General features: G+C 36.3%; 1 protein-coding gene across 5 annotated transcripts in view; it reads right to left on the reverse strand.

The window, feature by feature from the left end:
* The window catches only part of HERC4 (HECT and RLD domain containing E3 ubiquitin protein ligase 4), a 120,770-nt gene that overhangs the window by 16,260 nt on the left and 87,501 nt on the right, over positions 1-17,009 (reverse strand). For 3 of the 5 annotated variants that reach the window (XM_082714692.1, XM_082714695.1, XM_082714694.1), the window contains 4 exons: positions 13,805-13,828; positions 11,549-11,647; positions 9,854-10,021; positions 9,481-9,624 (listed from right to left, as the gene is read on the reverse strand). In XM_082714692.1, the coding sequence (XP_082570818.1) occupies positions 9,481-9,624; positions 9,854-10,021; positions 11,549-11,647; positions 13,805-13,828 (435 nt within the window). The remainder of the gene's footprint in view (positions 1-9,480; positions 9,625-9,853; positions 10,022-11,548; positions 11,648-13,804; positions 13,829-17,009) is intronic. The other 2 variants (XM_082714693.1, XM_082714696.1) reach the window with 1 other exon arrangement.

Here is a 17,009-nt window from a genome sequence, read left to right on the forward strand (position 1 = left end):
TTAAGAGAAAAACATTTTTTATGAGATTTGGAGCTCGACTTAGCTCATTCGTTATCTAGCCTCAGATAAAAAACAGTATTTATATCTCATAAGGTTGTTGTGAGGATGAAATGGTATTAATGCATGCAAAATACTTTCAACTCAGTTCCTGCAGCACATGGTAAAGGCATAATAAATGTTAGTTATCCCATAATATTCAAAATAAGATGGTATCATTTCTGCACACACACACACACACACACACACATTTTTAAGACATTATTATTTTAGAGAGAGTGAGTGTGCACAAGGGGGTGGCATGTGTGAGCAGAGTGGGGGGGAGGGGCAGAGGAAGAGGCAGAGAATCTCAAGTGGACTCAGTGCTAAGCATGGAGCTCACAACCCTGAGATCATGACCTGAGCCATAACCAAGAGTCAGATGCTTAACCGACTAAGCCACCCAGGCGCCCCCTTTGTCCACAGTTTGGAATATTTGCTTAAGAAAAATTCTGCTTTGGGGGAGCCTGGGTGGCTCAGTGGGTTAAAGCCTCTGCCTTCAGCTCAGGTCAATGATCCCAGGGTCCTGGGATCGAGCCCCGCATCAGGCTCTCTGCTCCGCGAGGAGCCTGCTTCCTCCTCTTTCTCTGCCTGCCTCTCTGCCTACTTGTGATCTCTGTCTGTCAAATAAATAAATAAAATCTTAAAAAAAAAATTCTGCTTTGTAAGAAGATTTTATTTTTTTATTTTTTAAAGATTTTATTTATTTATTTGACAGACAGAAATCACAAGCAGGTAGAGAGGCGGGCAGAGAGAGAGAGAGGAGGAAGCAGGCTCCCTGCTGAGCAGAGAGCCCAATGCGGGACTCGATCCCAGGACCCTGAGATCATGACCTGAGCTGAAGGCAGAGGCTTAACCCTCTGAGCCACCCAGGCACCCTGTAAGAAGATTTTAGAAGTAAAATGACAGTTAAGCATACCTCAAAACTTTTTGTTCACACCTATTCCAATTTACTCTGACATTTGTAGTCTAGGAAAATGTCTATCTTTCCACATTTTCATCTGTATACAAACAAACACGCATTTCTACTTGAGTTAAAAAAATGAAAACTTGGGGCGCCTGGGTGTCTCAGTCACTTAAGCATCCAACTCCTGATTTCAGTTCAGATCAAGATCTTAGGGTTCTGATAGTGAGTCCCCCCTCCATCAGGCTCCACGCTGGATGGGAAGACTGCTTAAGATTCTTTCTCTCACTCTGTCCCTTCCCAAACACCCCCCAAAAAGAAAAAAAGAAAGAAACTTGTTTTAGTATATACTTTTGTCTATTAGTGATACTGAAAATGAGGGATTTGTGTGTAATTGTGAAATGCATCTTTGTATTCTTGGCCCATTTACCTTTCAGGAGCCAGTGTTATCTTTCTTTGGCGCAAAAAAGACGATTTTATTACAGCACGGATCCGTGGGCAGAAAGAGCTGCTGTCGCTAGTATTTTCTTATATATATTTATATTTGAATTCTTCATATACCAGGAGTTAATATTACCCTATGTCATATTTGTTAAATATATTCCAGACTGCTATATGCTTTTAATAATCTTGATTTTGTTATGCATAACTGTCACATTTTTCCCCAGTGATCAAATCTTTTTCCTCTGTGATGTCCTATAACTGTGTTTAAGTTTAGAAAGTCCTTTTTTTAAATAGGGCAGATTGAATAATGTGTTAGTTAATCTCTCTTCCTCCTGAAATCCCTGTAAATGAGAATAAAGGAATAAAAATGATATACACCCATAAGCAAAAAAGAATAGGGATGGTTTTAATATCATTAAAGAGATGTTAATATTTTAAAATATGAAAAGTAAGACAGATGGCTGGTACCTGATTCAGTAAAGCAGAAGAAACTTAAACAGTAGATTGCTAAGAGAAAAGCCAATGAGAAGCTAATTTGTACTTCACCCTGAAGAACTGGAAGTACCAAAGAAATAACTTTAAAGTCAAGTAGCTAAGCTAGCTCAGTTGGTAAAACACAAGACTCTGAAAGTCAGAGGTACTCAGGTAGGCTGAAAACTAGTACAAGTGGTACTGGCTTTTCTGGAAAGGATGAGCCAAAGTGGCTCTGGATTCTCAAACAAGTGATACCTTTAAAACAAAGGGATCAAAGGGTTCAAGGGGATAAAGAGGTACAAACCTCTAGTTATAAAATAAGTCACAGGGATATAAACTGCAGCACACAGAACATAGTCAATAATGTTTAAAATAACTTTGTATAGTGACAGATGATAACTACACTTACCACAATGAGCACTCCATACTGTACATATATGCTAAATCACTATGTTATATACCTGAAACTAAAGTCAACTATTCTTCAATTAAAAATGTAATTTAGGGGCGCCTGGGTGGCTCAGTGGTTTTTAAAGCCTCTGCCTTCAGCTCAGGTCCTGATCCGGACTGAGCCCTGCATCAGGCTCTCTGCTCAGCCTTCTCTCTCTTGCCTGCCTCTCAGCCTACTTGTAATCTCTGCCTGTCAAATAAATTAATAAAATCTTAAAAAAAATAAAAATAAAAAATAAAAATGTAATTTAAAAGATTAAAATGTAAAATACACACACAAAAAACAAGATGACCAAATGAAGGTATGTATAGTTAACAATGAGAATCCTAGCCTCCATTTCCAGTGTTCAGAACACTACCAGAACACTGGTAAAAAAAAGTCTGGTCAAAGAGTAAAAAACACAAAGAGTGAAAAATTATGTATGTTGACATTTGAGGGTTCCCTCTTCAAATGCCCATATCTAATCACTCTATGAATGGGGACTTTAAATCATAATGTGTATGCCCACAGGCACTGGGTGGCTCAGTTAATTAAACGTCTGTGACTCTTGATCTCAGGGTTTTGAGTTCAAACATGGTGTTGGGTTCCATGCTGGGCATTGAGGGGTTCCATGCTGGGCACTGAGCCTACTTGGGGAAAAAAGAAAAAAATATATACGCACATCTAAGTAGCTTTTCAGTGTCACATTCTTAAAAATGTGAATAAAAAGTCAAGGGTCAGGGGCGCCTGAGTGTCTCAGTGAGTTAAAGCCTCTGCCTTCGGCTTGGGTCATAATCTTGGGGTCCTGGGATCAAGCCCCACATCGGGCTCTCTGCTTGTCGGGAAGTCTGCTTCCCCCTCTCTCTGCCTGCTTGTGATCTCTGTCAAATAAATAAATAAAATCTTAAAAAAAAAAAATCAAGGGTCAGAAGTAAAAGACAAAAGAAATAAAAGAAACCTGGAGGTTATAATTGTTTTGGTGGGGGGAAAAAACCAAAAACTTGTCAAACAACAATAAAAATATGCCCCAAATTCAACAAAACTTATGAGGCATGAAAAAAAAAAGATACACGGCCCATCCATAGGAAAAAAAGAAATCCCATAAATGTTGAGATATTGAATTTACTAGATGAAGATTTTAAATAAACTGTTTCATTTTTTAAAAAAAGATTTTATTTATTTGAGAGAGAAGGAGAGAGCATAAGCAGGGGGAGCCACAGAGAGAGGAAAAGCAGGCTCCCACTGATCAGGGAGCCCTGATGGTGGGCTTGATCCCAGGACCCTGAGATCATGACCTGAGCGGAAGGCAGACACTTAACTGACTGAGCCACCCAGGTGCCCCTAAATCAACTCTTTTAAATATGCTCAAATAGCTAAAGGAGACCACGGGGGCAGGGGGTGGAGGAAGAGAACAGAACAGTACTCTCATCAAATAGAGACTATAATAAAGAGATAGAAATTATGGAAAAGAAGCAAGCAAAAATTCTGGAGCTGAAAAGTACAATAACTGAAACAATTCACTGGAGGGGTTTAAGAGTTTTGAGCAGGCAGAAAAAAGAATCCACAAACTTGAAAATATGTCAGTTGAGATTATCTACTTTGTAGAACAGCAGCAAGAAAAAGGAATGAAGAAATATGAAGAAAGCCTATGATACCTGTGAGATACCACCAACTGTACCATTATACAAGCAGCAAAGGGCCACAAAGAGAGGGAAAAAAAGAGACAGAAAGAATCTTTGAAGAAATGGTTGAAAACTTCCTAATTCTGATAAAAGACACAAGTCTAACACCCAAGCAGCTCAACAAACTCCAACTATGACAAACTTGACATCCACATTAAGACACATTTAAATCTAAGAGTTGAAAGTTAATTATGACAAGTACTGAAAGCAGGCAAAGAGAAGCAACTCACTACACAGTAGGGCTCTTCAATGAGACTAAGAGCTGATTTCTTTTTTTTTTTTTTTTAAAGATTTTATTTATTTACTTGACAGAGACAGAGAGATCACAAGTAGTCAGAGAGGCAGGCAGAGAGAGAGGAAGAAGCAGGCTCCCCGCTGAACAGAGAGCCCGATGCGGGGCTCGAACCCAGGACCCTGAGATCATGACCTGAGCCGAAGGCAGAGGCTTTAACCCACTGAGCCACCAGGTGCCCCAAGAGCTGATTTCTAATTAGAAACGATGCATGCCAAAAGGCAGTGGGGATGACATATTTAAAGGGCTGAAAGAGAAAACTTCCAATCAAGAATTTTATATCCAGGAACTCTCATATTAAAAAAACAAACAAAAAAACAAACTGAGTTTGTCACTACTAGACCTTCCTTACAAGAAATGCTCAAGTCCATCAGCTGAAAGGAAAGGATGCTACACAGTAACTTAAAGTCATACAAAGAAATAAAGAACTCTGCTAAAGGTAGCTACACAGGTAAATATAAAAGTTAAAATTACAGTATTTTTTTGATTTATAACTTTTTTCCTGTATAAGGTTCAAAACTCAAATGTATAAAATAATTACAAATCTACATTAACGGGCACACAACGTATAAAGCTGTAAAGTGTGACAATAACAAAGAGAAAGGAACAGAGCTGTTCTAGGAACAGTTTCTGTACAGTACTAAAGTTGATATTAATTCAAACTAGACTTGTAAATTTAAGGTGTTAACTGTAACCCTCAGGGCAAGAACTAAGGAAATAATAGATCTCTCTCTTGCTCTCTCTCAAATAAATAAAATTTTAAAAAATATATTTTATTTATTTGACAGACAAAGATCACAAGTAGGCAGAGAGGTGTTTAGCAGGGAGCCCAATGTAGGGCTTGATCCCAGGACCCTGAGACATGACCTGAGCCGAAGGCAGAGGCTTTAACCTACTGAGCCACCCAGGCACCCCTCAAATAAATAAAATCTTTAAAAACAAACACACAAACAAGCAAACAGCTTGAAATGTAAATGAATTAAATTCCATAATCAAAAGGCAGAGACTGGCAGAAAGGATTTTTAAAAAACAAAGCCCTGTTCAATGATAGCTGGTCCCTAATTTACAATGTTTGACATGATTTTTTTGGTTTTACAGTGGTGCAAAAGAGATCTGTACCAGGAGAAATCATACTTCAAGTTTTAAATTTTGCTCTTCTCCTGGGCTAGCAATATGCATTATGATAATCTTGTGATGTTGAGCAGAGACAGTAAGCCACAGCTCCCAGTCAGCCATGCAATCATGAGGGTAAACAAATAATGCACTTAAAATCCTTGTGCTTATACAACCATTTTATTTTTTCACTTTCAGTACAGTATTCAATAAATTAGGTGTGATATTCAACACTTGGTTATAAAATAGGCTTAGTGTTAGATGATTTTACCCAATTGTAGGCTAATATAAATGTTCTAAGCATTTTTTTAAAGATTATATTTATTTGAGAGACAGAGAGAGCATGACTAGGAGGAAAGGGGCAGAAGGAGAGGGAGAAGCAGACTCCCCACTGAGCAGGGAGCCCAACGCAGGGCTCAATCCCAAGACCCTGGGATCATGACCTGAGCCAAAGGCAGACACTTAAACCAACAGAGCCACCCAAGTGCCTCTATACTGAGCATATTTAATGTAGGCTAGGCTAGGATACAATGTTCAACAGGTTAGGTGTATTCAATGCCATGCTGAACGATAAAATTTCCAACTTACAATGGGTTTACTGGAACACAACCCCATTGTAAGTCTAGGAAGATCTGCATATGCTGTCTATAAACCTCACTCCAAATCCAAAGACACTAGATTGAAAGTGAAAGTTTGAAGAAATGATATGCCTAGTAAATAATAACCAAAACAGAGCTGAGTGGCTATACTAATATGAGACAAAAATAGACTAAAATAAAAAAGCGTCAATTTTCAAGAAGATAATAACATTTAAAAACGTCTACATACTTAACAAAATAGCTTCAAAATATATGAAGTAGAAACTGACACAATTAAAGGGAAAAATACAGTTCTAAAATAATAGGTGGAAGTTTCAATATCCCACTTTCAATAAAAGATATGACAATCAGACAGATGATCAATAGGAAATAGAGAACTTGAAAAATACTATAAAACAACCATACCTAATTGTTGTAGAACATTCCATTCCACAACAGAATACACGCTTCTTAAGTGCATGTGGAACATTTTCCAGGAGAGAACATATGTTAGGTCAAAAACTAAGTCTCAATAAATTTAAAGAGACTAAAATCATAAAAGGTGTATTTTCAGACCCCAAGAATAAAACTAGAAATCAACAGTAAGTTGATTGGCTTAGTGGCTCAATGGTTTAGCTTTTGCCGTTGGCTCAGGTCATGATCCCAGGGTCCCGGGATCGAGCCCTGCATTGGGCTCTCTGCTCAGTAGGGAGCCTGCTTCCCCCGCAATCCCGCCTGCCTTGTGATCCATCCCCGCCCCCTGTCATATAAATAAATAAAATCTTAAAAAAAAAAAAAAAAGAATAGACAAGTCCATAAGACAGATAGTAGAGTAGTGGTTGTCAGGGGCTGGAGGGAGACAAAATGGAGAGTAATCACTTAATGTGTACAAGTTTCCTGTTGAGGTGATGAAATGTTCTGGAACTATCTGTGGTGATGGTTGCACAACAATGTGTGAATATGTGAATATACTAAATGCCACTGAATTGTACATTAAAAAAACCCCTAAAATGGTCAATTTTTGTTTTATGAGTTTTACCTCATTAAGAAATATTTATAAGAACATACGGCCCTCTGCATTCTCCCTCTCCTTGTCAGTCAGGACTGAGCTTTTAAAAGATTTATTTATCTGACAGACGGAGATCACAAGTAGGCAGAGAGGCAGGCAGAAAGAGAGGAAGGGAAGCAGGCTCCCAGCCAAGCAGAGAGCCCAATGCGGGGCTCGATCCCAGGACCCTGAGATCATGACCTGAGCCGAAGGCAGAGGCTCAACCTCCTGAGCCACCAGGCGCCCAGGAGCTGAGCTTTTAGCCAGTATAGGAAGAAGACTGACTATTATGCAGGGTCAACTGAGTAAATATCTTGAAGATGCTAGCTATGAACTTTCTGTTTTAAGTCCCGTAAAACAGAAAAGGAGGCTAGAGTAAGTTCAATGACGTTTGCACAGTTAGAAGTATCAAGGGGTGCGCGTGGGTGGCTCAGTCAGTTAAGCGCATGCGTTCAGCTCTGGTCATGATCTCAGGGTCCTGGGATAGAGCCCTGCATCAGGCTCCCTGCTTAGCAGGGGGTCGCTTCTCCTACTCCCTCTCCCTCTGCTCCTCCCCTCACTCATGCACACTTCCTCTCAAAGAAATAAAATCATAAAAAAAATAATTAGAGGTATCACTATGATCTTGTGTCTGAAAACCATATATATGTTGGACACCATGAGATATGTACATGTGTGTATACATATTTACAGCTCCTAGTTCTGTCTGCTGAGAATCTGAAAGCAATGACTCCCTGGTAGTAGTGAGTATACTTAGCATCCAGAGCGTGATTTCTAAATACCACTTCCACCTGAAGAAGTCAGGGCTTTTAAGGAGAAATGTATGCTAAGGCTGGAGTAAACACAAGAGTCTGGAACATTTGTTGTACTAAATGTAAAGAATTAATTAAGGAAAAATAGGGACATGTCAAAAGTACACAAGAGAGGAACCAGTTCAACAGGACTTCCATTGGTCAAAACAAGATATAACTGAAAAGTCTCACAAAGATCTGTGATAAAGCTTGCTAAGACTGCTGCTCCTCTGGTTTCAAAACAATATCCCTCTGTAGAACTGAATAAAGACCCACAGAACTCTTTGTGTTCCTACCAGGACAGGCCTCCAACTTATGTACCCTCTCAAGTTCTATCTGCCATATCATTAACAAACTACCCTAAGAGACCAAGCCAAGGAGATTGTAATTCAATCAGATTGTCCACCTACTGGGACAATTAGGTGGCTTACTCGGTTAAGTGTCTGCCTTTGGCTCAGGTCATGATCCCAGAGTCCTGGGATTGAGCCCCATGTCAGGTTCCCTGCTCGGCGGGATGTCTGCTTCTCCCTTTGTCTGCGCTGCTCCCCCCAACCCCTGCTTGTGCTCGCTCTCTCTCTCAAATAAATGAATAAAATTTATAAAAACAAAACAAACACTCCAACCTATAGAGCTCTCCCTAGACAAAGATGGGATAATATGAGCATCAATAAAGATAATAACTACAATGGACTAAAAACATCAAAAATATTAAATCCATGAATAAATAATATTTGAAAACAAAACTAAAAAACACATGGTCACCACTGAATTATGCCAATGAACAGATTTATTCTTCTGCAAAATTAGCAACTGAAGTAAGAGAATCCTTCCCCATATGAATTACACTACTAAAGAACCAAATAGTAGATGCAGGTATATTTCTCAATATAGAAGTATCCAAGCCAATAAAATAAAAAGAAATTAAAGAGTAGCACCATTTTTACAACCTAATAAATTAATGAATGTAGGCATTGATCATCAATGACTGCTAACATCACAAAGAACAGTGAGCCTCCTGAAACAATAAATAACACAACAAGGTTTTTAGGACCAATAGTAAATATTCTATTAAAATTTCTTTCAACTCATTCTATAACTGAACCATCTCCCAAGGGTAGCAAATTTGCTCTATAAGGGAATAGAGGGTAAATATTCTAGGCTTTGTTGATCATAGGGTCTTTGTCTTAACTATTCAACTCTGCCTCTTCCAGTTGTAGTTAGAAAGCAGCCATGAACAACAGGCAAATGAGTGGAAATGACTTTCTCTACAAGAACATGTATGGAGAAGAACTTATCTTATGGACTATAATTTGCTGAGTAGTTACCTCTGCCCTAAATGATAAGGTAGAGAAATCAATGACTACTAATAATAAATTAATTTTTCCCAGAAGAAAAGTTTATCTGGTAATTATTATTTAATCCTCAAATCTCAATCAGCAGAAGGAAAGGTCACCGTCACTCTCAGGCTGACTACTCCTTTAACTTATTTTGCTAATCTGAAATGTGTCAGAAGTATTAAGGTGTTCTGATGACTCTGAGTCCAAAAGTTTGTAATATTTCAAACTGTAATAAAGCAAATCTCTGAATGTTAGGAATCTAGTAATTTTTATTTACTGAGTCAACTTGACACATGTAGGTATACATACACAGGAATATACACAGAAATAATTTAGACAGTTAGACCTCACCTTATCAGAAAACCAAATGAGCCTGGAATCTTCGTAATATCTAAACATGCCATACTTAGGATCCAACAATTCCCTCATGATGAGCAAGAAAAATTCTTTGCGTACTCCTCCTGCATCAACAGCATCTTCTCCAACAAATATAACCTGAAACAGCATAATGTAAACACTGAATGTAAAGAAATGGAATTATATTCTGAAGAGCTGAGAGACCGTAACATGTAATTTATTAACAATAAATGCTCAGCAATTAAGTTTTAAAAAATTTAGAAGTTTTATTAAGTTTCCAAGATACTTATAAAACTTAATTTTTTAAAACTATTAACTGCTGAGCATATATTGTAATATATATATGTAGTAGAAAACGACAAATTACCTTGAGTGGCTTTTTGTAGTCTATATTCTTTGTTTTCCTGAGGACTTCCATTGCATCTCCTACAATATTTTCTCTACGCACGACCAGAATTAAGCAGGGATTCACAGATTCAATCACTGGGAGAAAAAGAGAGGAGACATTCTGTCTGTGGGCCTGGTCAATAGCCATCTAGAAAACAAAAGATTAAAATTTTAATAGCGATGCTACAAAGAAACTAATGTGACTGGGTAAGCTAACTTCTACCTATTGATGATAATCCTATATGTATAATTCCTACAATAGTAGCTACACTACTGAATTCACAGACCACCTAACACAGTTACTTAGTAAAGCATAAGAGCTTAATAAAACTGTATTCTCAGCATAAAGTGTCCTTTTGAATGTGTTTATACTGAAGTATAACTAATGATACCATTAAGCAAACACGGAAATACAGTATGGTAAATCTGAACACTGCTATTTCTCAAAAAATAACTGGGATGAAGAGTGAGAAGAAAAATAAAACAGCATTAAAACAACCTCCAATGATTTTAAGGAATAGCTTGGCTAAGTAGTGTTACAGAGATTCATCTAGAAGAGTGACCGCCACATGTGCTCACAAACCAAGCATCTGGCCTTCACCATCTAAAACCTTTGTTTTTTTCCCTATGTTTTTTCCTGTGTTCTTGTTCTAACATGGAATATACTATATATTAAAAGCACGAGGCAATTATTGTTTTAACAATAACCATCAAAAAACTGCTTTGCCAGCTGTTAGTATAAACCCTACAAAAATATTTATTTCTTGTATTGATGAAAATGGACAAGCACATCTCTAAAATTCCCCCAGTATTTACGATTTAAATATCTGGAGGCATTTAAAGTACTAAATGCATTTATTTTAAGGAATGAAAATAATTATCAAAATTGGGCAGGGGAATAATTTTTCAAAGCATTTTTAGAATATTAAGTGCTCAAGGTTTCTTCCCAATCTTCTCTTAGTCCTTAGCTTCTACAGTCTGATACTCTATACCAGAAAACAGAACTCAAAAACTTTTTAATTTACAGGCTCAAAAGATAACGCAAATCTACTGTAGCTCTCAAAGTCATATATACATCAGTTATAAAAATTCTCATTATAAATGAAAAAATGTTCAACATAAAACAGAGCACATGGGAGGAGAAAGGGGAAGGAGGAGCAGGAGATGACCAATCTTAGGCAAATGCCTTATTTATTATTAAAAACTTCTTCAAGGAAACTTTGTATTCTCCCCTAACAAGTGATCAAATGTCTCTTATTTTACATCATCTCACCTCTAGTTACTCCCATCTTTTTTACCAAGTATATAAATATGGAATATATAATGAAACAAGATTTGAAACAAGTCAATGTTTATCAAGTAAAATAGTAAAACTGTTTACAAAGGTTGCATATTTCTATAACAAAAAAGACTTATACTTTTTAGATATAAAATGATTGAAGGCTAAACTATTCTATTTTCATTTAAATATAAAGAAGTAGCTCTCATAAGAATATTCCTATCACATGCAACAGTCCTCTTTAGAAGGTACCAAAGGTACTTTGCAAAAAGCCAGACAGAATGTTCCCAAGGATTACTGACTGTAGGCAAACTTGAAATATTTACTTTTAAAAATCTTACAGAAACAATTCAAAAACCATTCTTAATCAAAATACAGTATTAAACTATATTTTACCTGCATCTGTAACACTGCATCTGTTTGTAACAGAGTAGTTTTTGCTTGGGCATCAAATACAAATGGATATGTGCAGATTGTAACAGGGATATCTGCCAACTGGAAATAAAAAATTAACATATTAGTACAAACTGATTTGTGATATATTTTTTTGTAGGTACTGTCATTTCTTTTAAAGCTGATCACATTCTTGGTTTATTCACTTAATTGCTGCTCAGGAATTATAAATAAAACATACTTCTTACTTCCAAATATGGGAAGTTTACTGATAATCAGATGAGGCACTGGAATAACCCCAATTCCCAACCAATAACCCTGATTTTAGGAGGGAACTGTATACTTAAAAGTCCATACAATTGTAAATTACAAGTATCTCCTGTTTAGCATATATTAACTCCGAGATTCAGTGAGTTAGGTTACAAACATATTCTAAAACTGGGGACTTCTAGGGCATCTAGGTGGGTTAGTTGGTTAGATGTCTGACTCTTGATTTCAGCTCAGGTCATGACCTCAGGATTTTGAGATGCAGCCCCCTATCAGGCTCCATGCTGGTATGGAGCCTGCTTAAGATTCGCTCTCTCCTCCACCCTCTTAAAAATAAAAATAAAATAAAATTAGGGGCTCCTATGTTAACCCAGTTCTTCTATTTTAGGTCTACTCTAGCAACTGAGGCCAGTAATAAGCAATCTGATTGTCCATTTAACAGATATTTACTGTATTTCATTAGTGTGCCAACAAGTTCAAGAATCTTTCATTCATTCAACCTACAAAGCACAAGTATTATTTTCTCTCAACCTTTAACGTTGAGAAAACTGACCTATTATTGCCATTATCACACATTAATCACTTTACAATTATTCATCCTAGCAAGTAATACAGTGATTGACTGACTGCTAAGTATTTTAACAATGCAGAAAAATACAAAGAGCTATGAATTTCCAGTCACAGATTCTTACAATTGGAGAAGGATGTATTCCTACCATGTACCCAACAAGACCATGATTTTGTGTCAGCCCTGAAACAAAGTCCCTTGCTGTAAGGTTTCTGTGAAGACAACATACCATGATACAACCCACTTCTTAAGTGTTTAGGAAGTTCTCTTTATTCTGAATTCACATTTCTATACATTACTATGCATTACTTCCTTTTGTATTTTAGTCTTCAAACCTATTCTGAAAATAATACGGTTTCCAGCCCTTCTCCTAAATGCCTTTTTAAAAATGTATTTTATCTAAGTCTCTCTTAACAAAAACAAACAAAATAATCCAATAGGCCCCAATCAGTATAGAATATGATGAGACTATCAGCTTTTTGTTGTCAACATATAAGACAGCAGGCTGAGTTATATTAACATTAAATCATCATTCTTCACTGGTTGTCACATGACATTTTCACCTTGATCCTGTATTGTGTCACTTCCTACTGATGGCAGAAAGTGATTTCACTACTCTGAAACTCAAAAACTACTGAGATGATTTCTAAGATCCCTTCTGGTTCCAAGTCTATGATTTCATAATCTTATGTGCTACTTCTGTGTGAAGATGAGGAAGCAAACAATATGAGGCCTATGATATAAAGTTAATTCTAAACGTTTCACTGGTTCAAGTGCTGGGAAAAAAACAAACCCCCCCCCCAGACATATGAAAGTATAAAAGAAACATAAAAACAGAAGTATAAAAGTACAAAAGTATATAAAAGAAGTATAAAAAAAGTATAGAAATATAAAAGTGTTAAAAAAAAAGGCGGTTAAGGTTTGTTGATAATGTAAACTAAAGTGCTAGAACTTTATATATTAAGATGGTATGTTATACAAAGTGAGGAAGAAGACCATAATGGGTTTATTTAACTTTATAATCATTTTGAGTATCAGTTATAGTTTAAAAACTGAAAATCATTTTAGTTCTGTAATATAAAATATTTTCTACCTTACTGGGTAAGCATTCGTCAGAATTTAAAAGTCTGCTTTTCTTATTACAAAGGACACATATTAATTTTATACTGGAAGACTTTAGGAGGGTAGAAACTATTTTTACACAAATACTGTTGAAATGCATCATATAGAGATGTAATGTTAACTAAAACAGAGGTTTTACTTTTCTTCAGGAAATTCCTCTGAAATGTTTAATAAGGACAATTCTTATATACTTACTAAAAAATAAAAGCCACACAAAACAGGAACCTTTCGTTCTCCTATCACTTAAGACAAAACATAGTATTTCCTACTCTGAACATGAGACTACATTATACCAAACTTACCTCAGTTAATCCATGGTTGACATCCTAAGACAGCAGTGCAGAATATAACAGTAATGAGGAAAGAGCAATGTTAGTGTCCAAATTTAACTATTTCTATTCAAAGTAGCATTTCATATATTTTTGCTACAGCAGAATACTAAATTAACGAAGTAGAATAAAATACACCTACAACAAAACTTACCCTTTGCAGGTGCACCTTATGTATCTATTATCTATAAAAGTAAGAACTTTGTTTCATATATCTTGTGGTCATAAACCCATTTGTAGAATTTAGGTAGAACAGGGAAAATAAACCTAAACTTGGTCTTAAAGATGTAATTTTATGTCTCAGTTACTCCACCTGGAAAATGGAGACCTCAGGACTTGATTAATTTTGACAAAATGTTTGAAAAGTCCTTAGTAGATTAAAATGTTACATGTAAACAAAGTGAAGAAAATTAAGCCATAACTTATTTCAACTAATTCATTTTAGTTTGTGTGCTTCCCCTATAATAAACTGTAAACTTTGGTTTAAATTTGTCAGTGAGCTCTGTGAGAACTTGCAGCCAATTATCGAACCTACGGATGGGTTTTGGGACCCTCCCCCCATCAAATTGCAATTGGTGCCAGAAGTGAGGGCAGTCTTGTGTGGACTATTCCTTCTAGCTTTGCAGTTTGCTAAATGCTCACATGCCTCGGGGGTACCTTTGGAGACTTTAAGATATGAGCAAAGACTTAGTATTCTCTCACTATATTGTGCTAAATAAAACAAAAGCAGTAGGTAATTACTGATTAATATTTTCTTCCAAAAAATTCAGAGTACCAAGGTATCACTAGATAAGTGCCCCTAGTGGCAGCATTAACAAGAACATACTTAGAAGCTGTACTGCAGAGAAAGCCTTTAGATTACACTCAGTTTAATTTGAGACCAACTTGAACATCTGACATTCTATTATAGTTTATTTGCAGGACATTATAACAGTGCTATTATTACTATGAAAGTGTACACAAGCAAAGAAAAACCTTTCAATATTTTCTGACTACCTATAGCCTGTTTGATAACTACACTAGATACCAAGACAGTTTATATCATGGGAGTAAGTAAATTTCTTAAGTAAATAATAAAACAATATATATGCACTTTTTTATTGCTACATGTAAACAGATAAAGGTGCTATGCCTATCATTATGCACTGGAGAAGTCAGTAAGATTATTAGAATTTATGGTGTTACTAAACCACACTAAAGCAGAACCCAAGTTTGACTGTAAGCTGAAAAGGATATAGGAAATAATGAGACATATGGAAAACTGGAGAAAAGAGAGGCTTTTAGATATCAAGTAGAATAACTGTCTAGGAAAGCAGCATCAAAGGGTAAGACAGATTAAGATCATTATTAGAAATTTTAATTTAAGGGTTAAGGATTTTATACAAAAGCTCAAACATTTTTAAAAGGTAAATGCAAAAAGAAAAAAAGGTAAATGCTTCAAAGAGCAATGTATGAACTCTTCTGGGAAATAGGAGTTGCAAGGTAGTTGTTATATTAGTTGCAAACTTGATTCAGTCAAAAGCAGTATTTCAAAGAGAATTTTAAAAGGAAAACAAAGTCAAGTGGGGGTTGGAGACAGGCTATCATAAAACATGTGAGGTCAATTAAAAGTCTATTGCTAAAAATACGACATATCATTCAGTGTGTGACCTACTATTGGCTCCAAATCTACATCGTCAAGCACTAGTTGTTGGCTGTTTTTAGACGGGAGTCCTAAAAATGGGTCAAGGCTTGCCTAATTTTAGTTACTCAATGTCCTAGAAGCTGGAGAAAGGCTTGAAGCAATGTTCAAAAGTCAGGTTCTCATGGTCTGAAACAGACTTCACTAAGGATGGTTTTAATACCAATGTTTAATGATGGTTCCCGTTATAGACAAGAAGATGGAGCTCCTTGGCACATACTAGTTTTGAGAAATTACTAATGGCAAAACATTATACCATTGCTGGTGTCATCTTGATATAATGACATAACACAGGATTACTCTAAGAGGGCATAAAGAGGGAATACTGAAGTTAATGAAATTAACTCCAGTAAAAATGAAAGGTCTTGGTAACTAGATAGAAATAGGGTAACTTCTAAAACATGAATGAAGTGGAAATATGTAAACATAATTTGGTAATCCTGTGCATAAGGAGTTAATTGAAGCATTTAGTCAGCAAAATATTAATGCCATTAAAAATAACAAGGGAGCTTTAAAAAGCAAGGATAACCTTTTGTAGGAAGTATTACAGTTGCAAGGGAGCACAAATGTACTTTTCTTTTTATTAAATGAGAAAAAAACTCAAATCCAGAAAGTACTGATGTATCTTTCCCAAGCTGGTTCTCCCCAACTGTCATATCAGTCTTTCTAGTTTGCTGGTGAACATGTCACCCTGCTAACTCAGCACTGAACATCGGTAAAGTACAACTTTAACACCATAGAACAAATACAGTGATGATTTATAGATACAGCACAGCTAATATCAAATAAATAAGACTTGTGACTTTATATGTAATGTAGCATCAAAGACTAAAAACTTCACCAAGTATTTCCATTAGTATCTACTTATATCTAACATGCCTTACATAGCTATATGGTTCTTGAAATAAATGAGTATGTATTTTTAAAAATGCGTAACATGAAACATATAGTAATTCAAACTAGCAGACCCAGCATATACCTTTCTATATACTTCATTCTAAACCAGTCAATTTCTTCTAATAAATATTGATGATATTTATGTACAGTAACTAGAAGTTTAAGAAAGAGAAGAAAAAAGAGCAGAGTTTAGGAGCAACCACTAAAGTATTTTCAACTTAAGCAAAGTTAAAAGAGGGTAAGGAAATACATAACTAAGAACAGTACCTAGAAAGTGGAGAAAAATCAAACAGCAGAAGAGAAAGAGAACCCATGTGCCATTTTTTTTTTAAAGATTTCATTTATTTATTTGACAGACAAAGATCACAAGTAGGCGGAGAGGCAGGCAGAGAGAGAGAGAGGAGGCAGGCTCCCCAAGGAGCAGAGACCCCGACGCGGGGCTGGATCCCAGGACCCCGGAATCACGACCTGAGCCGAAGGGAGAGGCTTTAACCCACTGAGCCACACAGGCGCCCCCCATGTGCCATTTTACTTTGCCAAGAAATCAACTATAGAGGGGGTTAAAAAAAAAGAGAGAGAAAAGCAAAAGGAATTCAAAAG

Source organism: Mustela nivalis (assembly GCF_964662115.1).
Source record: "Mustela nivalis genome assembly, chromosome: 2".
In the NCBI taxonomy this organism is placed as follows: Eukaryota; Metazoa; Chordata; class Mammalia; order Carnivora; family Mustelidae; genus Mustela; species Mustela nivalis.